At 35.6% G+C, this 26,897-nt stretch overlaps 1 protein-coding gene across 1 annotated transcript; it reads right to left on the minus strand.

Moving 5' to 3' along the window:
- Window positions 1-3,999: 3,999 nt before the first annotated feature.
- htr1d (5-hydroxytryptamine (serotonin) receptor 1D, G protein-coupled) lies at window positions 4,000-26,606 on the minus strand. The gene is made up of 2 exons (XM_042742423.1): window positions 26,233-26,606; window positions 4,000-8,021 (listed from the first exon to the last, which is right to left on the minus strand). Exon 2 carries the CDS (start codon window positions 7,385-7,387, stop codon window positions 6,242-6,244), a length of 1,146 nt encoding a protein of 381 aa, XP_042598357.1. The 5' UTR covers window positions 7,388-8,021; window positions 26,233-26,606; the 3' UTR covers window positions 4,000-6,241.
- Window positions 26,607-26,897: the final 291 nt, after the last annotated feature.

The following is a 26,897-nucleotide window of genomic DNA, read 5'->3' on the forward strand; positions in this document are numbered from 1 at the left end:
GCACTCTTGAAACTAGGGTCTATTTGTGTTCATTCCTCTCTTTAAGACTTATTGTTTAAATAGACAGGTCACAAAAATAACATTTTGATATAGTTTACTCTTACATTAGTTTTGTTTGAAACCTGTTTTAAGATAACTATAAATGTGATAAATGTTTAATTTTTTTTTATATATATATATATATATATATAATTGAGACTTATACATCATCTGAATAAACAAGCTTTCCATTAATGTATGGTTTGTTAGGATAGGACAATATTTGACCGAGTTCCATTATTTCCGGTTTTGTGGAAGTCTTAAGTGGTTTTTCAATTAAGTGGAATTTTTTTTATTGCCAAAATGTGAACAGGTTGTAACAAAACTTACGAAAATGTGACCTTCCGTGACTTCCTATGAAAGCCTCACTCTTGAGAGCCTCTTTTCAATTTTGACACATGAAACGAATGCTTATACACCTTATATTTCCCGCAAGAGTGGTCGTGGCTATTTGCAAATTTTATGCTTGGCTTCTGGTGTCATCCGCTTCCAGGCATTTTTTCCTTTACAAAAGTGCTTATTTTGCTGATCGATATTGCAAAATGGTGTGCCTTACTATATTATTTTAAAGTATTATCTTAATTATGAACACACTGGTTTAAACAGTTTTACCATTTACAGCACTTTGTTATTCATCTCGTTATTTCTGTACCATGGCAAAAGAACTGAAAGTCTCACACATTCCCAGAAAATGCCTTACTTCCTTGTTAAAAAATAAGTTGGATAGAATGTCCAGGTTAAAGAGTTATTCTGTGCCGTAATGTGTCATACCAAATAATTCATACTATAGTCTCACATTGCCAGATCTACAAATCTACAGACTCAAATATACCTTATAATCAAACTATCATAACAATCAAATTCATTTTAATTACCTTATCTGTCGACATGATGCCGGTGAAGATCTGGTGAAACATAACCTCTTCGCTATGATCACAATCTTTCTTAACTGCTGCTTTCCCACTGCTGTCATGTTTGTGGTGAAATTATTTTGTTATTGAGAGAAAAACGCAGCATATATTTACATATTTATTTAAATGTCGCTTTCAGCAGCGTGGATGGCGTCTGGATGTTTGTTAACAGTATTTATAACTTATTTTACTTCTGAGAAAAAAGACCAAAAAATTACTTTTTTGTGAGTATATCGGGGCACAGAATCACATTTGGCTTCTGTCTTTGCATGTACACATGTGCAAGCACAAGCAAATAAGTTTCTGGCTGCAGTTCACTTAAAGGCCACCAGTGTTGCTAATAACAAGAGTTTCTGAATTCTACTTATAGCCCCTTTAAATTTCAGTCATTTGTGTCACAAAGTGTTCTTCAGAAATCATAAGCCACTTTTCTGACGCTTCTTTAGATTGACAACCCATGGTAAATGTATGTTTTTATCGCATGGAAAAGAGCAGCAAAAATTTTGAAAGTCATACTGGTTTGAAATGACATGAGAGGTTTGATTAAATTATTCCTTCAAAGAACATCCATTCTCACAATGGACGCTCTATAAAAGAATAGTAAAAGCGAAGGAAATGAAAGCAAATGAAGAATCAACTTAAGAACCAGTTAAGAACCAACTTTTTTCCTTATGGTAATGACTAATAACCCTCTCTTCCCAAGAGTGAAGTAACCTTTTCATGATGCAACAATGTAATGTCAGACTGCCTTAACATTTTGTTCTATAATTATTATTATCTCTGAATCGGTGACTACTGATCTTCATCAGGTTCTCCCACTCATTTCTGTGTGCTGGCGCAATATTTCTGCTCTCTTTCGAAGCTCCCCTTTCATCTGTCGTAGATTTGGTTTCTAAACAAGTCATTTGTCAAGTCAACACCACCAGGCCCTTGATTGTTTGTAATAACTGGGAATGAGAGGGATTCTTATTAGAAGCATAGCCAACTGAGAACCTCCCGTCTGTTAGCAAACCTTCTTCAGCTAGATCACTCTGTTCTGTGATGGATTTCAGACAGTACCATCAGCACTGATCATTACAGCTGTCATGCTTTTATTAATAATTAGCTGTTGTTTTAGAGATGCTTTATGGAAAAGGCTTCTCTTGTCTCAGTCCAAATCTTTTTACATGCTGAATTACAAGTTGAATGAAAACAAAAAGAAAACAAATAAAAAAAAAATAAAAAAAAATAAAATTATAATATAATTCTAATATTAAAAAACTTAACAAAAGCATAATTTTTTAAATTTTTTTTGAAATTAAATTGAATGTAAATTATGCTCACCAAGGCTACATTCATTTGAAGAAAAAAACAAATGCAGTAAGGATGCAATAAATTGATCAAAAGGAACAGTTAAGACATTTATAATATCAAAAATTTATGCCGAAGAAATGCTGTTCTTTTGAAAGTACACAAAAAATATTAAGCAGCAAAATACTGTGGGAATATATTTCAAATAAAGTACATTCAAAATATAAGAAAACAGTTATTTTAAATTGTAATAATGTTTCACAATATTGATGTTTTTACTGTATTTTGGTGAGAATAAGATTTCTTAAAAAAAAAAAGTGAAGTAATTAAAAACTTTTGAGCAGTACTGATATACAGTACAATGGCACATTTATTACATATGTTATTGTATTTTTAAAATGTGCTTTAGCCAAGGTAAAACTGACCCCAAACAGAAGCAAAGTTTGCAAACATCTGTCAAGTGGTAAACTTTTTCAAGTATTTTGAAAAAAATAATAGGTTAATTTGAAAAACCATAATCAATGAAGTCATTGGGGGACAACAAAAGCAAAAAGTCAGTCTTAAGAGAAAAATAAGGATTTCTTCTTGATTCACGTTCTTGTCGTTCTCCAGCTTTAGTGCTTGTGTCTCTCCCCAGCAGCAGTTCTTGAGGCAGTAGTTATGTCTCTCAGAGGGAGACGTCTCTTCGATGTGCACTCAAAGGGCAAGCTCTGTTTGTTTTCTTGGCTGTCCTTTTCCCTCCTGTCTGTGTGTTTGTGTTCAGTGCTCCCTGTGCATGCAAGTGCCCCATTAAAACCCATATCTCTCCTCTGTGGGTGCGAATGTTTTGTTTGTCCCTTGTCTTCTTCTTTCTCCATATCTCTGTTTCCTCTAAGTGTGAACAGACAGACACCACCCAGTGAGGTTAAATGCATGCTGACCCTCTCCATCCCATTTCAGTGCAAACTTAATGTTATCTGAAGCTCCTTTCTTATTTTCCTTTAAAGCGAGGTGGCAGGCCGTCTCTCCTCTCGAACCCCCCAACCGTCATGCCGGTTTGTAATTTACATTTCCATTTGTTTTAAATTGATTCAGTGATGCTGTCGATTTAAACGCTTCCTGAGGCTGAAATCAGGAGATATCCAGCTAATTGCGTCTCTGTGTCACCTGTGATTACCTTTCACTTATTGAGTGCTCTCTCTCGCGACACCCTGCTTCAGCTGAGAGAGAAAAGAGAAACCTGCTGAAAGCGTGAAATGAAGAAAAAAGGTCCTTAGGAGCCTTGCACATGGTTTTTCGTCTGCTCACACTAGTAAATATCGCTTTGCAAATCAATAAACTCATTTGTTGCTGTGTTTAATAGGCTCTGCTTACTGATACTGTTTTAAAATGCACGTGTCTTAATTTATGAGACAAATTTGTTTTGTGAGCACCGAAGTGCAAATGAATAATGCATCAAGCAAAAAGGCAAACGGTGAGAAAATGATAGGAAGGAAGAAGGGATGTTTTTACTGAAGAATTACAAGTTTAGAAAGCTTGGGGTAGAATCGGCTGTTTAGAACTCAATTAAGAATGCATTTTAAAGTCCAATTCATTTGCTGATTTTCAATTGAACATGAACTGAAGTATTAAACTGGATGAAAAATTGCTATTTGAATTTATGTAATGACAATATAAAACATATGCAAATAAATTAATATAATTACAACTAGAAACGGAAAGTCACACAGACAGGAGACACACTTCCTGTAATTTTTGCTTGACAAATAAACTTAATCTAAAACAAATATAATGTGTCATCTGAAGGTTATATAATGCTTATAGATAGATTCAGATGTCTAAATTTGACCCATGCAAACAAGTTTCACCTTCCACAGATAATTTGCTTTGGAACTGCCCTAATCTACTAAAAAAAAAAAAAAAACATGGTACCCCAGACATATAATTATAGAACAAGAACTACAAAATAGTTAACATAAGAAAGTAAGATGTCAATGAAATATAGGAAATATCATCCTTGTATTCCTAGACAGCAATAAAGTTCAAATTGCGATTTTTTTCATAATTGTTCTTCTTGGGAGATTTTTCAGTTTCTGTGCAAAGTCTGCAAATAATAATTAGAAATTTAGATATGAGCTCAAATATTAAATTCTTCAAGACCAAATAATGAGAGCTATGTTATCCATATTAATTGTACAGCTCAGTAGTCTTGCAGTATGTCAGTATTTATCTCATTTTTGTTTATTTGTCTTTCTCCTAAGGAATTATGAACATCTCAGACAACGTTAAAACTTGAAGATGAAAATAACTGAGAACTTTATTAAAAGAAAAAAATAATAAATATGTAAATATTAGATAAATTTGTCATTATTTGCCCCCTCATGTCATTTCAAACCTGTTTGACATTATTCTTTGGAACATACATGAAGATATTTTGAAAAACTCTCTGTTCAACAAAAGTCAATAAGGTCAAGTGTGTGACAGAATTGTCATTCTAGGTGAACTATCATTTTAAGTGCTTTGTATAAAAAATGAAGTATTATTAGAGCTAATGCTCTTAATTAGCAATCTATAAATTTAGTTGTTTCATAGTAAATCCTTAAACAATTGTTTTTCAGTAGAGGATAGGAAATGCCATTAGCTTAGAATAAATGCAATAGATGTGAATGAAAAGACTGTACCTCATCTACATCACACAGATGTATCTGTTTGATCTTCTAGTCCATCTCATGACGGCCATACTCTGATAAACATCACACACATCGCACCAACCAAACACACGACAGTATACTGGCAAACGAATGCATTTGTGTTTAGATTTACTGGTGATTGTGAATGATAATGAGTCTCTAAAGATCTATTTTATGGGGTGTGACCTCATCCAGTGAGAGGGAGCTTTTTCTGTTTATATACAGACTGTGAATATACAGACCATCTATCTCGACCAAACAGCCCAGCACAGCTTTACCCCACACTCTCAAATGCTGTTTGAGAGCCTGCGGGCAAAACATTCAGGGAATATGCCTCATTATTCCTGTATGACTCAGGTCTACGGTCTCTTATTGCTGTGTTTTCTTATCAAAAAACCTTCTAAACCAACACAGCTGACCTTCATCATAAGAAAGAGTGATGGGAGGGCAAAGTTTACAGATTTCCTGGATGCCATTATTCATATATACCACTGCAGTGAGATGTGCGTTATTGGGATATTTGATGAAATAATGACCTTCACATCATAAAACTCCTTCAGTAGTACTTTTTTCTGGAAATGAGCTAAAGCTGCACCTTGTGTCAAAACACATCATTCTCTCTCATCAGGTACATCCAGAATTTAAACTTTTGATCATTATATGCTCTCCTTCTTCTGCATCATGTCCTGAAATGAGCCATGCAGCCCGAAGCCTGTTTTTCATCTTCATGATCATAAAACTCCTCAAACTCTGACATCAAAATTAAAGAGGAAACTGACACCAAAGCTCTGTCACACAAAAATACAAAACCACAAAACCTAAAGCTTTGTTTAATCTTATATAATGAACAGTTTTATTTAGGGAGTCTATGCTAATGTCCATGAACTTCAGCTTTGTCCTCAGCAGACCCATATATTTGTTCCTATGGGAACAGCAACCTTTATTTATTTGTGTTCTTTTTAAATAAATAGCCTTTCATATTAATATCAGTCTGTTTCTGGTAAATAAGGCAGTTTATAGACAGCTATTAGTTACAGAGACAGTAGAACGTCGCTCTCTAGCGAAGGATTCATAATCTTTGCATGCATTCATAAATTATGAGGAAGCATCAACAATATGGCACAATATTTTACAAACGGTCTCATGAGAACAGTAATATACATCGACCAGACACTATGTGTGCATTTAGGAGCTCACTGAAAAACGAACGGCAAGGTATGTTGGGTCCTCAACAGCAGATGAATGATGAATGTTCACAAGATTCAGATATTTTCCGCAGAAATTCTCTTATTAAGTCATGAACGTGTCAAAACACATGAGAGGCATGTAACATCAGTAGCATCTTTTAAACTTGGTGAGTTTGTGGAAGGCTTGTTTGAAGTCATCATTGAAGGCAGTATAGATGACTGGATTGATGAGCGAGTTGAGGTACCCCAGCCAGGTGAACACATCAAAGAGCACAGGATGAAACCAGCAGTCTTTACAGACCCCCATCACCAGCGTGAACACGAAGAACGGAAGCCAGCACACTATAAACGCACCCAGGATAATCCCAAGAGTTTTGGTGGCCTTCTTCTCCCGAGCGGCACAAAGACGTTTTCTTTCCAGCACGCTATCAGCCAGCTTCACTTTCACACTGTTCGTGAAAAGAGGAGACCCTCCTCCACCTCCCCCACCTCCTCCTCCAGGATGAAGCTGTCCCTCTTGATTAGAAGTAGAGTTCAGCGAGCAGAGCGAAGAACCTGCCGAGTTCTGGATGAGCTGAGCAGCGGTGAACCGTTTTCCACTGGTTGCCGGCGTTTTGAAGATCCTGGAGCGAGCTGCCACATAGATTCGCCCGTAGAGAATCATCAAGAGTACTGTGGGAACATAAAACGCACCGAATGTGGAATAGAGTGTGTAGGAGATCTGGTCAGTGTTGACCATGCACTCCGTGAGCTCCTCGTGGGCCTTCGCCTGCCGCCAGAAGAGAGGAGGCAAGGAGATGGAGACCGAGATTACCCACACTACACCGATCATCAGTGCTGCTCGCCGCATGGTGCGACGCTTCGAGTATTCCAGAGCATCGGTAATGGCCCAGTATCGGTCAAGCGCGATCACGCACAGGTGCAGAATGGAAGCCGTGCAGAACGTTATGTCAGATGATAGCCAGATGTCACACACAATCTGACCCAAGCTCCAAGTCTTACTGACCGTGTAAACAATGCTGATTGGCATGACTAAAATGGACACCAGGAGGTCTGTCACTGCAAGAGAGCCAATCAAGAAGTTGGCGGGGGTGTGAAGTTTGCGTGTGAGGAAAATGGTGGCGATCACGAAAGCGTTGGACAGAGCGGTGGCCAAAGTGACGATGGCTAGCATGGCAGAGATGGAGATCTGAAGGCTGAGGAGTGTAGCGTCATCCCAGGACTCCGGGGTTGTGGGACTGACTGAGGCATTGATGAGGAAGAACTCATCTGAGCTGTTCACCAGATCCATGTTGCATGGTTCACCAGCACTTCATATCATCTATGCATGATTCTTAGCATAAAGGATCAATTAATCCATGAAAACATCTTGGGTAAAAAAGTAATTTAGTTTGTTAGTTGCAGATATTGGTGATGCTCTGCCTTTGTGAAGGTCATGGCTGATAAATGTGAGCAGTAATTCATGACTAAATATACTGTGACTGTTTATAATGTTTTTTTTTTAGCAGTATGTTGATGTGCACAGAAAGTTAAATGCCACAGAACAAACAAGGAAGCAGTTTTAACCTTTGCGTTTGAATTTGAGTTATAAAAATATTCCTTTAGCCCTTAAATTACTGCTCATTATTTTCTTTATAGTCTCTTATTCTACCATGAGAACTGAAGATCCTTCTATTTCGGCTCTTATGAACTGCTGGAAGACTTTTTTAATTTATTCTCCTGTCGGTCTGCAAAGGCTTTGCTGTTAAAGGCTGATGGGACAGAATATTCCTTTATTCCTGTAGATCCACTGACGGCTGCAGATGGTTTATAGAAAGGTGATTTTGCAGTTTCCCACAACACCACAAGCTGTACAAGTTCTTGTTTTGAGTATTGTCCTCGTGAAGGCGTTAGTCCAGATGAAAGGATTCAATCCAAATGAAGATCTGAAAGAGAGAAGAATGGGAAAGTCATAAATTTTGGCATTCATTTTTACACCAGACAAATATATCGGTTGTCGGCCTACTTGATCTGTAATTATCGGTATCGGCATCAGACCTGAAAAACACAAATCGTTCGACCTGTAGTCTTTACATACACAACAATTAATATTTAAGAAATATACTAAGAAGTTCTGACTGCTCAAAATTGCCAGAAACATAATACAGAATGACTCCAATTTTCTCACAAAGATGTTTCTGAAAGTGAATTTATTGTTGTATAATGTATAATTAAACTAACTGTAAAACTGTATAACATGTTTAAATTATATTTATATGCAAAATGTACAATACATAATATTTAAAAAATAAATAATACATATAAAATTATACATGTAAAATTAGAAAATGACCAAAGTATTAAAGAAGAAAGAGATTAGAAATATAAGACAGTGCTGAATGGTCGTGAATCAGAACATCAATGTACGATTTACTGTTAGTTTTTATTTATTCATTTAAATTAGTGCAGAGTAGTTAGCTAATAGCTAGCAGCTGTAAATAGTTTTTCAGTTTCCAGAGCTCTTAATCTTCCTACACACTATTTTGCAGCATTACATGAGAAAGCCTGAAGTGCTTGAAAACATTAAAAAGCAATATTCATACTTTTTCTTGCACAAACCAACCCACCATAATAACATCCATTTTACATGCACAAATCAAGATACTTGCTCACAGATGCAATTCATTATTTTTCTGATATCTTCATTAAAAAACTTGTAAATTTATGTAGTAAGTTTTGCCTCCATTAACATATTTCTTCACCCTTGGCTCTGCTTTTCAGACTCAAGTTTTGATTGATGAGTATCTAGAGTATTATAGAGCCTCGAGGGGAAACCTGTCACCATGGAGCTTCCAGAGTTCCTGTGTCTGACTAACAATGTGCCATGACACCTGCAAGCATTCTGGTTCTGGCCTGGTGGAAAAAAGAAACCAAACCGTGGAGCTCACTCTCCTGCCGTCAGGTCACACACATCAGTCAAATCACCTGCCAGCATCTTTACTAAAACATTAGCAGTTTCCGGTGTGCTGCAGAGCACACTCACATTTCCTTTTCTTCATTGTTAGATACACATGCGTAGGGATATACATATCTAAATATTTATAGAAAAGTCTATTGAAAATCATAGCAAAACATGACATGTCTCCGTACATGTCCAACTAAGTGAAAAAAAAAAAAAAGATTAATTGTGGTGCAATTTATATTCTATGTGATGCTTTTAGGGCCAAGCATTCAGATTTGAAATTGAAATTCTGCAAAGAAAACACGTCCACTGCCCTTCATGTATAAAACATACTATTTCCGTACTTGTAATTGAAGGCATAAAGGTCATACATCCCAGCAGGACCCGACACCTTTTCTGGTAAATGGTAAACAACAAAACTGCAGGTTAACCCAATGCATAGCACAAAAAATATGCACAAAATGACTTAATATTATTAATTTTGAGAAAAACAGCTGATTTGCTTAATATATTTTTGTGAAAATTGTGAAACATTTTCCAGGATTCTGTGATGAATAGAAAGTTGAGCATAAACTTTTGTAATATTATAAATGTCTTTAGTGTCACTTAAGGTCAATTTTATGCACCCTGGCAGAATAAAAGTATTCATTTATTTTAAAAAATTTCCACATCAAACTTTTAAAACGATACTCTATACCAGGGGTGGCCAACCCTGCTCCTGGCGATCGACTGTCCTACAAAGTTCAGCTCCAACCCTAATCAAACACACCTTAATTAAGGTCTTCAGGCTCACTTAAAAATTAAAGGCAGGTGTGTTTGATTAGGGTTGAAGCTAAACAATGCATATGAAATGCTGCCAGCATGTGAGAACTGGGCAAACACCTCTATACTATAATGTCAAACAATATGAAATGCTGCCAGCATGTGAGAACTGGGCAAAGACTACAAAATGTGAGTTTCAGATGTTAAAGAGGATTTAAAATCTACAAACTTAAGAACAAAATGTAGTGCTGTTGTTGTGGCTTGTATCTCTGTAAAACAGTGTCATCATTAGCATATACTTCATGTGAGACGGCAGGAAACAACAGCGGATTATCTCCACACCAGCAGATCCAACGGGCTGCACACTAATGAGGCCAACCTGAGGGCATTACCATGCTCCAAATGTTGGCCCAACGTTTTCTCTACTTTTGTTTGGTTCTGTGTAATTGGTGAAAGTCAAATAACAAAATTAAAAACCCAGGTCACTATATCAGGAAAGAAGGAGACTTTGAGACTGGCAGGTTAATTTAACAAACGCTCAGACAACACAAAATGTCTTGCCACATATTATAGCCAGTACTGACCGAATCCCACATACACTCAAATGCACATAACATTTTAAAATGCCTTTGTACTTTGTAATTGTCAACTTGTATTAATCAGTTGTCCGGTTGGATTTTTGTGTGTTTGACTTGACGGCACAAACAAAAAGAGGAAATGCCTTCAGGTGCATATATCCAAAAACAAGTCAAAATATAATGAAGATATGCACACATAGACCAAAAGCTTACATCAATTTAAACCTAATGTGCAAAAGTGTGAAGTGCAGCAAAACATTTTTGGGTTCAACCCACAGTTTTTACAGCATTAAACTTGGCACTTTTTGCACTCTCTATATGGCTTCGGATCTTCGTTCTTGAAAAAAAAAAAAAGGTTTTATACAATAGAAGTCAGTAAGGTCCAGTGTTGTTTTGGACCACACTGACTTTCACCGTATAACAGTTGAAACATTGTTAATATTGTCATTTTTGTTCTGCAGAAGAATGTCATACAGCATGAGGGTGAGGAAATTGTGATAATATTTAACATTTTGGGCGAATTGTCCCTTTAATTGTAAAAATAAAGAAAGCAGTGCTTCTGCATTGCATGCACGTACAATGACAAGTCAACTAAAAGTTAGGTATTGAAATCTACCCATGTGATGCTAATAAAAAGCACAGAACAAATACAGTTATAGCGCTACTTAATGGAGTAAGAGAATTGTTTGTTCTGTGAGTGGAAAATGGTTAGGGATGAGGGTTTATTTTTATTTATTTTTTTACACTCAATTTATCTGCCAGTGGTTATAAAATGAAACAGAGTGCAGCCATGGTAACAGAGCAGATCTTGATGTTATTGAATGATGTCAGTCTTGTATGTTTTTGAGATGTGCGTCAGTGGAGTGTTTGAGTGGCATATGCTTGTATTTCTGTGCGAGTACTTGTATTTCGTGTAACAAATAACTCTAACCTGAACTCAAGCTCTACTGACGGATAACAATCTCTCATACAAAGTTTTCATATCCTCACTCATATCTGAGTCTGGCTAGAGTATAAGTCTTGCTTCCTAGCTCCATCCGTAATAAGTTAAATCGAAGTTTTCCAATATTTTGTTGTTGTTGTTGTTGTTGTGACAGGCGGATGGACTGGGGACCATTTAGTCAATGTGACATATTGCTTCAAACAACTTTTTGTTTAGAAGGTTTAGGAGTGAAAGCTTTTTTCCAACGTGTTCACAGCTGCAGATAGCAAGCCAACATGACTCAAACAACAGATCATCTCTTGTAAATGATCCAATTCATCCACCAATCTGCTGAAAAACAAATTTAACAAAATGTGACAAAAAGATGAAAATAAATAATTTTATAAAATAACATTTTTGCAACAATTTTTGTGTATCAGAAAACAAAATACTTATATTTAAATTTATATATATATATATATATATATATATATATATATATATATATATAAAATTGTTCATATTAAATATATTTTAAATAATATATATTTTGTATAACAATTATACATTTAACATTTAAGTTTTCTTTAATCAATAACAATATTACAAATAATTAACTCCAATAACTGAACTCTGTTAAAAATTCGTACATATTTTATGAGGTGGCTAATTCGTACAAATTCGAATGACTTCACTCGTACAAATTTGTACACTTTGTGAAAAATCATATGTATTTTACGAGGTGACAAATTTGTGAAATTCATGGGAATGACCACCCCTTAACCTACCCCACACAGAAATCAATCAAAATCGTACAAATTAGGTTGTACGAATCCATACGAATTAGCCACCTTGTAAAATATGTATGAATTGGTCGTGAGATAGCTTCATAACAAATCTATGATTTGAATGACTTAAAAAGACCTATAACCTCAGTATTACCTTTGATATGTGAGCAAAATGGAGGTCCTGAAAATGGTAAATGGACTGCATTTATATAGCGCTTTCAACAGACCCATGGCCATCCAAAGCGCTTTACAAGTTGCCTCACATTCACCCATTCACTCACTCATTCATACACCGACGGCAATGGTGTCAGCCATGCAAGGCGCCATCCAGCTCGTCGGGAGCAGCTGGGGTTGGGTGTCTTGCTCAAGGACACTTCGACACTTGGTCAGGTGGAGCCGGGGATTTAACCACCAACCTTCCGGTTTGTAGACAACCTACATGAACCACTGAGCCACTGCCTGAAATCTCCTCAACATGCATTTATACGGGACATGTTTTGGAGGCAATGCGACACTAACACATACACTATAAATCTTTTCTGTCTTCTTAGATGCAGCTCACTTGTGTAGGCGGTACACTGGTCCATGTTAACAAAAATCATTGTGCCTCTTCCTGCACTCTGGATGATTCACCAGGTAAGTACTACCATTTCACAAATTTTCTATTAAGAAGCACCTTTTGTGGGCATGTGATAACAGAACTACTAGGAACCGTAGGAGGTTGTGACTTCTGGAAGGTACGAACAAGATTCAAAGTTGCGCTAAAGCTTTTGAATTTGGAACTGTGGTGTTTTTGTGTTTCTGTACCCTCTGTAGAGGCACACGTGATCTGATGGGATTTGGGATGTACCTTATTGAGTTACTTTCAGTCACTTTCCAAACTTCAAAAACAGTGTGTTCTTTTTGAAGATCAAGCTGTTGTGGGCATAACTGTGGGTCATTGTCAGTTTAATGAGGTGAGTTGGGCTGGAAGTAGTGCGAAGGCTGCGTTAAAGGCAGGGTAGGTAAAAAATTTATAAACAACTTTCTTGCAAATTTGTTTAAACTTTCTATATATATCAATGCATAATTAAAATGTAAGTACTCTGATAAAAAGAGTATAAAAATCGAGTGACTCTAGACCGTTTAATCTGTATTAAACACAGCTCATTATTTCCATTCGGGACGAAACATAAGATTGGCTTAGGCGATTGTCACTCTCTCGCAACCATGGCAACCACCCTTTTGCCACACATGACCTGCCCACTTGTGCGCGCACGTTTGATTTGAGGAATTCAAGAGGCACGGTTCCTAGGAATACCAAATCAATGGCAGAGAAACAGCAAGCAAAATTCACAGTACCGGCCTATGCAGTTACTGGAGGCAAACCAGGCAAAAAAAGGAAGACAGTAACAGTACAAGAAAAGGCAATGAACAAAAAGTCTTTGGATAAACAAAGAAATAAAATGTGAGTTAATATCGGCGTGGCTTTCCAGCGATGGCGAGAACTGAGGGAACTCAAGGGGCTGAAAAGTGACTCCTTGATGGCTTTATTTCTGCTGGACAGGTAAATCTTTCTTTTTGTATTTTGACCATACATAATTTTTTTGTTTATTTTTTCATGAAGCATGTGTCATTAGCACACGTAGCTGCGTAATATAGCTAACATAACATTACTTAGCGAGCCATAGTAGAGACGATAAATAATCTATAGGCCTAGCTCAAGATGATAGCTATAGTGTTGAATTGTGCATAATTTTGCTTTAGATAACTAAATACATGTTTAACAGATAGTAGACCTAACGTTACTCCGCATCTAGGAACTTTTCTTAGAACTATATTTACCCTCTGTCTAACTCTTTTACCATGTTCACCTGTAAGTTTACCTGCACGTTTTTTTTCGCCTTTGTTTTGTTTTTATATTCTCTACCTATGTTTACTGATGTCTTAATCTTCTATCTGTGTGTGTCGTACACACTTTGTTGTATGTGTGTGTTATTATTTTGTGTCTGCAATGCAGTTGTGAGTTGATATTTGAGTATATGTTACTCTGTTTATCTGTAATCAAGACATTTTATAAATGTGATGTAATTGTTGTGTTGATTTGTATATTTTTTTTTTTATTAGTATGAGAAAGACATATCAACGTCCACACCATCGAAAAGTGGATTTACAATGGCACCACCACCTGTATCCACTATTGTCTCGGAGTCGCTTTCTGACCGGTGAGACTTGTATGTTGTGTCGTTCAGTGAACGAGTGACAGTTTTTATAACAATCAACATGTTTATCTGTTTTTATTGTCATTTTTCCAGAGATGATGACTTCTCAGTCCCTGGAGTTGAAGAGTTGGATAGTAGCAGCGTACAGGATAAAAACATTCATTACATGTGATTCTGACATGATGTCACTACATGCACTGTGCTCCTTCCTCTCCGCTCGTCTCAGGTAAATAATGCGTCTTCCAGCTCAGTGGTCGGAGTCGCGCGTTCATGTGTTTTGGGGGCGTGGCTTTGGAAGGAGCCCAGAAGGGAGGGGGTGGAGTGAATGGAAATAATGAACTGTCTTTAAAACAGTCATGAGAGGTCTACAGACACTCTATTTTTATACTTTTTTTTTTCAGAGTACTTACATTTTAATTATGTATTGATATATATATATATAAAGTTTAAACAAATTTGGAAAAAAAGTTTTTTATACATTTTTTACCTACCCTGCCTTTAAAGGGTAACATCTCAGCAAAATTCTGTTTCAACGGGGTCTGAACCGAACCTTCATGATCACATTACCTATGAACTGACATAATATTATAAAAATACACTTGAGAAGGCAAAGAGTTGGGATTTTTTTTTTAATGTTTCTGAAAGAAGTCTCTTATGCTCACCTATAGGCTTAATTTATTTAATTAAAAAAGTAATATTGTAAATGTTATCAAAAGTAATTAAATGTTATGAAAATATATAACATTTTCTATTTGAACATATATTAAAATGTAATGTATTCCTGTGATAGCAAAGCTAATTTGCGCCAGTTGCTTCAGTGCGAATAGTTCAAAATCGTTTATTTTAAGATAGCGGCTATTTGCACTAAGTGTAGCCTAAATGGCGATAGAGGCTATTTACACTAAGTGAAAATAGCATATTTTCTTAGCGATAGATGCTGTTTACACTAAGTGCAAATAGCGATGAATGTTATTTACACTAAGTGCAAATAGATATATATTCTATTTAAACTGTTAAAATAGCAGGATTTTCTGCTATTTACACTACTTATTGCAAATAGTGGCAATTATCTGCACCTCAGTATTGTAGTACACAGTGTTGGGTAAGTTACTTTCAAAAAGTAATTAATTACTATTACTAATTACATCATCATTATTGTATTTAAATTACTTTACTAATTACTCTGAAAAGTAACTTAGTTACTCAATAAGTAACTTAATTATTTAAATCGCTAATTAGGCTACATCTTAAAATCCCTATAAACCTTAATAGAAATTAAACTATTTATTCTTTCAATTTGAGTCAAACATAGAATAGTTTAGCCTTTTAGCTTTAAAACAACTGTAATACTTAAACATTTTTATATATAAAATGTACATATATATATATGTAAAATGTAACTTTCTTTGGTTAACAAATAGAAATACTCTGAATAATAACATATCTGAATAACAAAAAAGCTTAAGAAAAGTTAAACAATACATTTCAGTTTTTTCAGTACGGAGCCCCGCACATGACATGCAAGAAAAAATAAATAAATTGTGTGCACGATTAACTAATTCATTCCCTCAATGTACTAAAACGTGCACAAGATTACTATTGCGTTCCGTCGATTTATTATTTCGTTGTGCACATTTTAGTACATTGAGGGAACGAATAAGTAAATCGTGTGCACGATTTAGCCTACTATTTTTTGCTGCATGCCATGTGCGGGGCTCCGTAGTTCAGGACAAGCCCAACTAGTAAAATCCGTACAGGTTTATGTAAAATGTCAGACCATGTCAGATTGCGCTGTTCTTCTGAAGTAAGTTCCTCATAGCAGGACTTCTGTGCCAAATATTCGCTGAGTTTGTGATGTGTAGAAAGTTGCTCACGGAGACATAGATGGCAGAAAGTGCACCCTGTTTGTTTTGTTTATTTTGCAAAAGCACAATGTTTTGTTATTGTCAGTATACACAAATAAAAGTAGGCCCTTTTTAGATTCGATTGATTTTAGTCTTATTTGTATCTGAGTATTTAAGGTTTCTCTGTGAATCAGGAAAAACTGAAAGTGAACGCACTGGCATGCAGAGGGTTAAAGACGCTCTATTTTATCTTTAGATGGTAAATTTTGATTTCAAATTCAATATTGATTTTAGAACTGCTGAAATGATTTACTTTATGTAACGCAAATACTTTATAAGTAACTGTAATTAAATTACCTAAAAATGAGCAGTAATGCCTTACTTTACTTTTTCAGTGGATAAGTAATTTAAGTAATTTACTTAGTAACGCGTTACAACCAACACTGGTAGTACATTATAAAACAGTATGCAATAACTTATTGAGTGCAAATTTTTAAATTTTAATTCAAATTATTAAATGGATGCCACCTTATTGGGACAATAAAGACCTCTCTACACCTACCCTTACCCTACCCGATACTTTATTTTCATTGAAAATAAATGCTTTTCTGATGTGATTTGAAATTAGAAAAGGGTGAAAAAAGTTCGCCAAAAGGCGGATTCGAACCCAGGTCGATCACATTAAAAATAGGTATGACACACGTTTTACCATCTGCGCCACTGGAGCTAACAACTGTTTACTGACTTTTGTCATCTTGACTAGCCTTCTGCCAACAAGACGGGCTATTTGAACTTAGTGTAAATAGACACTCTCCGTTATTTTAAATTGAATTTATTTCAATGTATAATACATTAAATACTTAATTTGAAAAATAAAGAGTATTGTTGTAAAAATGTACTCCAAAAATCTATGTTCTACAATGTAATATAAAATGTAAACTATATAATTTTGTATGGAAACATTCCAAACATTCAAACCTAGATGTTGAAGGGTGTCTTTATTCATTTAATGCAAAAGCAAGTGTGTGGTCAGAATGTGGCACATTGGTAAATGGTTGCCCAAGGTGACTTGTATCCCCAAGGTGACTGTATGTCCTAGACTCGTCAGTAGGTATTTCTGTGCTATACTTTTTCATTTCTTACAAGAAGTTATAATCAGGTCAGATCTTCACACTTCTGCAAGAACACGTGTCTTTTCTTGCTTTCTGCCACTTCCTTTTTTAAAATAGCAGTTGCTTTTGTATGAAAGCTTTTGCCCAGTACATAATTTGAAATTTGAAATTTGAAATGTAAATGTCTGTGTCCAACAAGTAGGTCAAAAATTGTAATACAAATCTACCCAAGGCCCAACTGAGAGATTCTCTGACCTTTCTCCTCTCCTGTCAGGTCTGATAAGTGTCACATTTGCACCAAAAAAAAAAAAAAAGCACTGGAAAAAAGAAAAAAAAAACCTGCGAAGTATGCCGGCAGGCTTTACATGTCTCTTTGATACCGTTTGACCTCCTCCATTTCTGTCTTTCAACATCATCTCCTCCCACTCTTGCCCTTGTTGTTGTGTTTGGCTTTGGCTCTGAACTTTGTGAAGTTTTGAACAGCGATGAATGGACAAGTGATATTATTCAGGGTGTTGATGTGTGTAAAAGCCTACTGATATAGAAATAAGTACAACTGGAGACTTGAATTAAACAAGACATGAGTTACTATTAAAGTTAATAAAGTTACAAGGGCAATAAGGTGGACCAGGACACATTAAGAGAATTTCAGTTACTATATTGCGCCAGTATCACTACAACTATAATTTAATTATTTGTAGAAAATTATCTGTAATATTTTGGTACTGATTAAAAAAATATGAAAGAGAAAGAGTTCACAAAAATATTTAATTCTGTCATCATTTACTCCCCCTCGTGTCTTTCCAAACCTGTATGACTTTCTTTGTTTTATGTAAAGCAGAAGATATTCTGACAACAACATTGACTTCATTGTACAGTAAACAAACAAACAAGCCTTAAAAAATAAATAAAGAAATCTTGTTTTGCATAAATGTAAATAAATGACAGAATCTTCATTTGTTTTTCTTTTTAAAGGTTAAATACAAAATCAAAGATGAATTTGTATTATATGAAATTATATTACTTTCTGATGCACATAAATTGTTGCTAAGAAATAGATACAATAATTTTTTTGATCACTAATATAATTTAAACTATCTAAAAAATGATAACTGAAAATATTGGCAGATAAAGTGCAAATCTGAACTACCAACAGAAAAAAGCATTATTGTTTAATTATATATATATATATATATATATATATATATATATATATATATATATATATATATATATATATATATATATATATACACACCACATAAATTATTGCTTAACAATTAAAAAAATGATCATTGAAAATATTGACAGGGCAAGTGCAAATTTGAACTACCAACAAAAATTTTATTTTTTGAGACACAAAATTTTTTGCTAAAGCTAAAGAATTTTTTTTTATCAATAATATAATTTAAACCATTTAAAATCTGATAATTTAAAATATTGACAGGGCAAGTGCATATAAGAACTACCAGCAGAAAAAAAAGCATTATTGTTGATCCCTGTAAGGTAATGAATATAGGGAAAAACACAAATCAAAAACAGACAGCAGCAATCAAGTTGCGGTCTGGGATTGTAATTGACACACAAGCACAGAGACTACACTGCTAAACAGCTCAGTGCATCTCTGCATTTGTGTATGGAGCCAGTCAAATAGATTTTTCAGTTCTAGTTGTCTTCACTGAAGGATTACGATTCTAGCAAGCTCCAAGGACCAGTTCAATATCGGCGTGCAAGCAGTGACCTTAATTTGTAAAGCTCTTTGCAGTCCTATTGAGTTTCTAAGGTCCAGGGTAAACTTACATTCAGCAGTAAGGTATGTGGTCGCACAAGTTTATTCAAATAGAGTTTCAGAGAAGAGCTAATAAATGCATGATGTAAAGAGTTATCTGATCCGTTTCTCTTCTCTTTTACATAAAGCGGTGGTTTTATTTCTTATAATGCAGGCCGTGAACCCTAGATTGCTCCAGAGGGCTGGAGCTGTAATTACTGCACCGTAGGTCACATTGGGTTGAAAAGCATCTGGTAGATAACAACCGATTAAACTGATATAGAACTCTTTCTTAAGAAAAAAACCACTTCGACTGGAGTGTTATCACATCCCGGTGGTCTTTCCAATCAAATAAGTGCTCAGCCCTGCAAATATATTTTCTTGCCCCTTCGACCTTTTCACCCTTGGCGTGAATGTCCTGTAGATGCGATTCATCAGACCTTTATGAACCTGGCCGTTAACAGAGGCCAAGAATGATAAGTGTGAAGGTGTTTTGTTGAGGCAGGACGGCTGTTTGCTTTTCTGAATTAAATATTGAAGACCAGGTGAAGTGTGTGGCTTGAGTTTGAAACCTGGGATTCGATCCAAGCGCCAGAGACTCCGGGCAACGTGCGCTGCATTTGAATTATAGATTCAAGAGCTTTATGATCACGGGTCAAATCTCGTCAGAGTGACATGCAGGGTATGTGAATATCAATAAACAGAAGAGTCTAAACACACTTGTTCATTTGTGCTGATCAATGTATCTGGGAACAATCAATATCAATGTAGCCTAAGGCTGATTTAACTTATTAAATGGTTGCGATTGAATGGTTGTCTTAAGAGTGAGCTATAGAAAACCTAGCAATTATCTACAGGTAAAGCAAATTCGATTTTACAAACGGAACGATTGTGCTCAGTACAGAGTCTGAATTGTGTTCATCAGATAATAAAAGACATTTTCTTTTATAGTTGGAATAAATGTGTCAGATACAAGGTATAAACTCTGCTTTGATCTGTTCATGGGAACGTCCTCAATCACCTCAAATCTGGAACCTTGCTGTGCTGAACAGAAGATGCTTGTCGACTCTCATCGGCTGTTCAATCAGTGTCTCTACAGCTCCATAGAATCCAACAAAGATCCACAAACATGTGGGGGAAAGAAAAAAATTGAAAATGCAAAGATTCTAGTGCTGCGATGTTTTAAAATGTAGTTTGGCATCTCATCAGTGTTAAACCAGATAAGCTGCAAAAGACCCTAAGCCTCACATTGTTCATGTGATTTTCATCTGTTGCCTTCTTAAACCTTCACTAATCATGTAAACCTCTGACTGAATTACATTGCAGATCTCAGATTCAATGCTAAACAGTTAGCACTCCTAAAATAGCTCTAGCAGATAAGCCTTCACCGTTTCAATCATAAAATGTCTTTAGTTGTTTGAGGCTAGCTGTGTAGTGAAGACGTTTTGATGCAGAGTTGAAAATCTTAAAGAAACAGTTCACCTGTCTTCATAGCTACTCACCTTCATGTTGTTCCAAACCTGTATGACTTATTTACAGACTTCAAGTTCTTTTCAAGCCATGCAATAGATTTGTGTGAGGAACATGCTGAAATTTAGGTCATTCTTTACAATAATCTGCTGTATATGTGTCACGTCAGGTTTGATTGACATTGTCAATAAGTCAATGACACCATATTTTGTAATGGCATATGGCTTTCAGAAGATTTGGAATAATGCACAACTCAAATGGAATAACCTTCATGACGTCGTGTGGAGCTTGACATTAGGAATTCACCAATATAAAAATGTTGGCATATACCAATTAGCTTGTAAAGCTGACTAAAAAAATAATAATAATAATAATAAAAAAAATAAAATAAAAAAGTTTTAAATGCTAGCACCACCTAGTGTCCAATCAGCTGTATTACCGGTATAGTCGTTTTGAGCACAGATATGGTATGAAAAAGTGGGTATTCAATTTAAGATTGGCTAAAGACTATATTTAAAAGTGTTATTTATTATTAGTCTTTTTAAAGATCAACTTTAAGCAAGTGCTAGATAATAGAAAAGGTTGTCAAAATGAAAAAAAGAAAAACAATTAGGGGACCTTTCCAATTAACCATCTGATATCAGCCAATATATGAAGAGTTCAGATGCAACACCGTCTAAGTGCCATCTAAAAATTTTTTCTAAAATTGTTATTTTCTCAGGCTCCTATGTTTATGTTCAGTTATTTTACTAGAAAATAAACTATTCATTGCCATTAAAGTGAAATTAATGAACCTACACATAGGAGCCTGATAAAAAAATGCTCATTTTAGAAGAAAATTTCAAACAGCACTTTCCAATTTCAGCAATAGAGGCTTTTACATCTGAACTCTTCATATATTCAACAAGAAATATTAAAAAATGGCTATAACCAATTAACTATTTCCGCCAATTTGCAATTTGTGAAAAAAGTCAGGCTTGCAGTGACATGATGGTTGGTGAGTAAATGATGATTTAAAAAAATAATAGTAGTTTGGGTGAACTATTTCTTTAAGCCTCTCTGCACTGTTCTTCTCCTAAGCACCGAAATTCTGGGTGAATCACAAAACTATGGACCAATCTAAGCACATAAGGTAAAGAGGTAATCTGTACCATCTGCAGTAAGGAAATAAAGATCATAACAAGGTAAGGCTGACTGTCCTTGTCAGATGAACTCATAGCATTTCTTTCTTTGAAGCATGTTTCGAAGTCATGTTACAATCTTCAAAGTACATGTGTAGAGAAAAACAACCCCTGACTTCTCTGAGAGTCAACATTTCAAAAATAATGGAAAACATGTTTTAGCCAAGGAGCTTTGAAACACAGAGACACCTCTGAATGCTTGATGAACAGGTTGAGTTCCTCCATCACGTCAGGCTCCACAGAACACAAAGACTGCAGTGACATGGTGGAACCTAGGAAGTGATGAATTTTTAATAGTTCAGAAGAACAGCATTCAATCATCTCTGCTGAGAGCTTGGCCGGCACTGAACCTGAACCTGCTGAATCAGATAACAAGATCACCTGTCTTTTTTTTAATGAATTCAGCTGGATTTGACCTGAGTTTAAATTAAGCCACTTATGAAGGTCAAGACTTGTTCCAAACACGAACAGCTCAAGGTGGTGGAGATACGTTGCTGTGGGATTTTCTCCTTAAGACTAACTCTTGCTGTATATAACAATATGGCCCTCAGTGAGAAAAAACCTTTTAGCCGCTTCTCCACAAAGATGGCTTATTATTTCTACCCTGCAAGGGAGTGATGGACAGAACCTTTTAAAGGGTAATGATTTTTTCTTTAACACCAAACTTTGTCTAGAACACACACACACGCACATACATATTCAAAAAAAGGATATCCTCAAAGATATCCAGTTTACGCAAAGCATCTTGAAGTTGCATCAGTGTTGAAAGAGAGCTAGAATTGAAGAAGACCTTGCTACAGCAGGGGTGTTATATATTTAATTCTGTAAGTGAACATGCCTGTGTGTGTGAGTTAAAGAAAATACAGAGATTGTTTGTAATGATTAGAAAGAGATGACTGTGTTGAAAGCACAATAGAAGACGGAGATAAACCCTCAGAAGTCACCTTACAAGAGCCTCAGCACTGCACACATTATTCACAGACTGGCTTTGGTCAATGAGTTTAACTTTTAGTCTCTGTGGAATACCAAAAAAAGAAATATTCTTATTTCCAAAACCAAAAAAACAAAAATTATTTTTTTTATATTTTTTTTAATTTAACCCATCACTTCATTTTTTTTTTTAAAATAATCAGGAATATAAATTTAGTCAAGTATAATCAAACCTGGTAGTATACCTCACATTATAGCAAGATGTAGAAAGACAAAGTAACTTCAGCAGAACACATCAACTAAGCAAAGCTGTAAAGACAATCTTTTTTTGACTGTAATGACTGGAGAGAAATAGAACAGAGAGGCAGTAAATGCTAATGATCTGGAGGTAGTTATAGATGTTATGTAATCATCCATTACAGTGTAATGAACTCACACACTGGGGAAAAAAAAAAAAATCATATCCAAAATATGAATGAGTTTCTGTAGAGCAGGGAGAAACTCGTCAGTACGTTCTTCCTTCAGAAAATCCCAGATTAAAATGATCTGAATGCTTCAGCTGACAAATACTGTGAGGGAATATTGTGTATGCCTCGTCAGTACGTTCTTCCTTCAGAAAATCCCAGATTAAAATGATCTGAATGGGATTAAGATACTTTTTTTTTTGTATTGTGTGGAGTTTAATATGTAGGACTCCAGAATTATCTTGACTAAGATACAAAAGCTTTGAGTTATACTGTTGATTAAAAAAAAAAGTAATTTAATTTAATTTAAATTTAATTTGTCCTACATACAGAAAATACAGATGCATAAAATATACTTCTTGTTTCCTGCTCTATGTCTATATCTAGTCTATTACAGTAAATATGTTTAATATAAATACATGCAAATAAGATTCATCAAACACACATAGCCAGTTTAGTCAGAGGTTTGGTAACAAATTTGCAAATCTCCTATGCAAATAAAATGATATATATAGATTAATTTGCATGTAAAATTTGCTACCAAACCTCTGGCTACACTGGTTATCCCTGACTAAACTGACAAAAAAAAAAAATTAAATTATCTCCTAAATACAAAAACAGCTAAATACATATACATGCATACAGTATATGTTCTGAATCTGTATTGCTGCAGTGTCTTTTGCTAATTTACAGGGTGAAGACAAGCTCAACCCCTCTATACTAAATCCAGGATGAACTGGGTTCAGTGTGGGACTGGCGACCAGTTAATATCACAATACCTTCTTCATGCCAAGTCAATTTCACAGGCTTTCGTACATGTAATTGGAAAGAAAATAACATATGTTTTCAGAGACTGACACCTAACAGTCGTATTTTGAAGTCCCATCCCTTTATTCTGAATGGTATTGGTGCATAAATTAATGCACATCCATTTAGACATTCGACATGTTATCTTATCTTGTTGCAAAAGAAATACTGTGTGTAGTTAAACTGTGTAAAGCAAATTATAAAATATACGATTACCTAAAATCAGCAATGATGTGTACTATAAAACCCCAATTGCATAACTATAAACCATAACGATTATGAAATGAATCCGTCTATCTAAAATCCCCATCTACCTGCCATGACTAGTTATCTACTAAAATGAAGACCTGAATTGCTTTGATTCTCCAGAGATGTTGCCAGGGTTACACAAATGCAACATTCCACCGCTTGTGAGCTTATACTGAGAGACACAGACTTGTGTTTTGAGCAAAAAAAAAGTGCCAGGTGCTCTCCTCCCTTCCCCAATCTTCTGCTTTCTACCTTTAATCTCAGTATAATTTATCTCTTTCATTGATTTCATATAGCTGAAGATGGACAGCCATCCTTAGAGAATACCTATATGGAACATATAGGTGTGGAGGATTTAGGTTTTACTCTCATTGTGAAGACCAAATGTCACTACAAGGACAGCAAAACCTGAAATCACCTAGAAATATGGATAGCAATGGCTTGCAAGAGGAAATCTGCTTAATAAATAAACTAAATAATGTATTAATATAAAATATAACCATGTATGAAGGTTAAACAGTGGGTTTCTATCCAAAAACATTTCTAAATTAAAAGTTGAAATTTAAACAGAAAATGGATTTTAGAGACAAACAAACATGGTAAATCTCAAAAGAACAGAGAAGAATATATTCCTCCCACTTGCAAAACCTTTGCAACAGAAAAATGAACTTGTGGTAATTAAAAAGGTAAAAAGATGCTTTAAATGAGTCACCACAGTAAACTAACATGTCTCTGTATTTCCCACTGGATTAGGCTTACAAAGCATCATGTTTCAGAATACTTATATGCAATTATTTATTTCTCACATTTATACATCAGGTCTGGTCATTTGGGGCAGGTTTGGACAGAGGATTTGCTCGGAGAGGTCACAGCTTTCTGCTGACGATTCACGTTGAGCTTTCCAAGAGCCAACACTATGCTCCCTCCCCTTTCACACCAGCTATCTGTCCATCTCACACACTGCAGTTGTGCAGACAAGGGAGGGTGACAAATCGTGGGGAAAGAGGGAAGAGAAAGGCAAAAAAGTGAGAGAGGAGAAATGAGCAATTATGCATATTTGATTGAACGATGTTGCGCGAGCTAGTGACCTGTAGTGCTTTGCCCTTTATATATTCCTTTATATATTATCACACCACTGCTGAGAGTTTATACATCCTGATAGACTATAAAACTCAAACACACATTCATGCTGATCATGGCCATGACCTTTAACAATGGTCATTCATGTCAGGCCTAAACATACACACAAAAACAAAAACTCACCCATACAGAATCACAACCAAACAATAACAAAAACAATTAATTCTGAAAACCAAAACCACATTGTTCAACTAATAAATGTAATAAATGTGGTCGTGGTGGTGGTGGTTGTTAGGAAGAAAACAGGAAAATAAACCTTGTCTGACTCGGTGCTATGAGTTTTGACTTTCAACCATGCTAAAAAAAAAAAAAAAACATTTTAAACTAGCCCTAAAATTAAACCTGCAAGCACAATATTAGACAAGTAAACCGGTTTAGGCTGTGTTTTTGGAAGGGAATGTATCTATAAACTATCTTATTGATGGTGCATTATGAGTTTCTCATGCTGGTGTTTCCTACCTGCTGTTTGCCTCAGGTTTGTATTAGCTTCTAATATAAATCATGATATTAACTGATTACATGATATGCTACCAGAGCATCTTTCTTCTGGAAATTTCAGCTTAAGGTGCTTTTTGTGTTTTGAAACATGATACCTGTTTCTACCTGGTAGCATGATCATAGACAATCTTACACCAACAAAAAAACCAGCACAGACTAACTAATAGACATTGCACCAGCTAGAAACCAGCAAGCATGTTCCAAAACACAGCTATTTTTAACAGGGTTCAGGACAGGGAGGAAACAAACATCACCTTAAGTAAGTCATATACAGTAAGCTTTTACCCTAAAACAACAAGCTTTCTATATTGTGATAGTATTTGTTAACAAAATTAACGTATGGATACTAAACATTTGAACGTTTTAATTGACCAGCTGACACGCATGAATGTTTTCACCGTTCAGAAAAGAAACAAGAGTCACTGCATTCTGAGCACCCATCAGACTGAGCAAGATATCGTCAGGTGTTTCAAAAACTTACCAAGCTGAAGTTGCAGGTTTTCATCATTTCATCACGCGGGAGACTTCTAATCAAAGTCACCAGTCCGTTTCAAGTCGAGTATCCAAAATAACTTTTACTTTTAAGTCGGTCACTTACGCTTTGTATAATTTTCGTTGCGCCTTTTCCAGCTAAGCTTATGGTTAAGGATCATGCACGGCTAGTTACATTTGAGTCCAAAGCTGGAAGAGAGCACACTTTATAGCGTATATCACTTATAAAAAAACAAAAAGCTTTGAATAACATGATCACCACCTGAGAATAAAAAAATCTATTATTTAATTTACTTAGCGCAAAGCAAGAGTACACTGTCCCGTTTCGTGCTGCTGTCTTCTCTTCTCTGCTCTCTCTCTCTATCGCTCTGTCTCTCTCACACACACACACACACACACACACGCGCGCGCCCTCCCTCTCTTTTTCTAAGTCCTGCCGCAGCGCTCCTTCTACGTTCTCCGAGATCCGTCTTTTTCCATTTCTTTGAAAACCGTTCTTTCTAACTATCTGATTAACGAATAGGATAGTAAACGTTACCTTCGCGCTGTTTCCTCTGACACGCGCAATGAAAGACAGCCAGCGGTCCCTATACTACTCCCTACACACAGGAACATCTGTATTAGTTTAGCCTGATAAAATGCGTTCATTGAAAA

The sequence above is a fragment of the Cyprinus carpio genome, chromosome B17 (assembly GCF_018340385.1).
Source record: "Cyprinus carpio isolate SPL01 chromosome B17, ASM1834038v1, whole genome shotgun sequence".
NCBI classification, from domain to species: Eukaryota; Metazoa; Chordata; class Actinopteri; order Cypriniformes; family Cyprinidae; genus Cyprinus; species Cyprinus carpio.

Bases quoted from the DNA above. Each gene is read 5' to 3' on its own strand.
- htr1d (XM_042742423.1), bottom strand. From the start codon at position 7,387: ATGGATCTGGTGAACAGCTCAGATGAGTTCTTCCTCATCAATGCCTCA.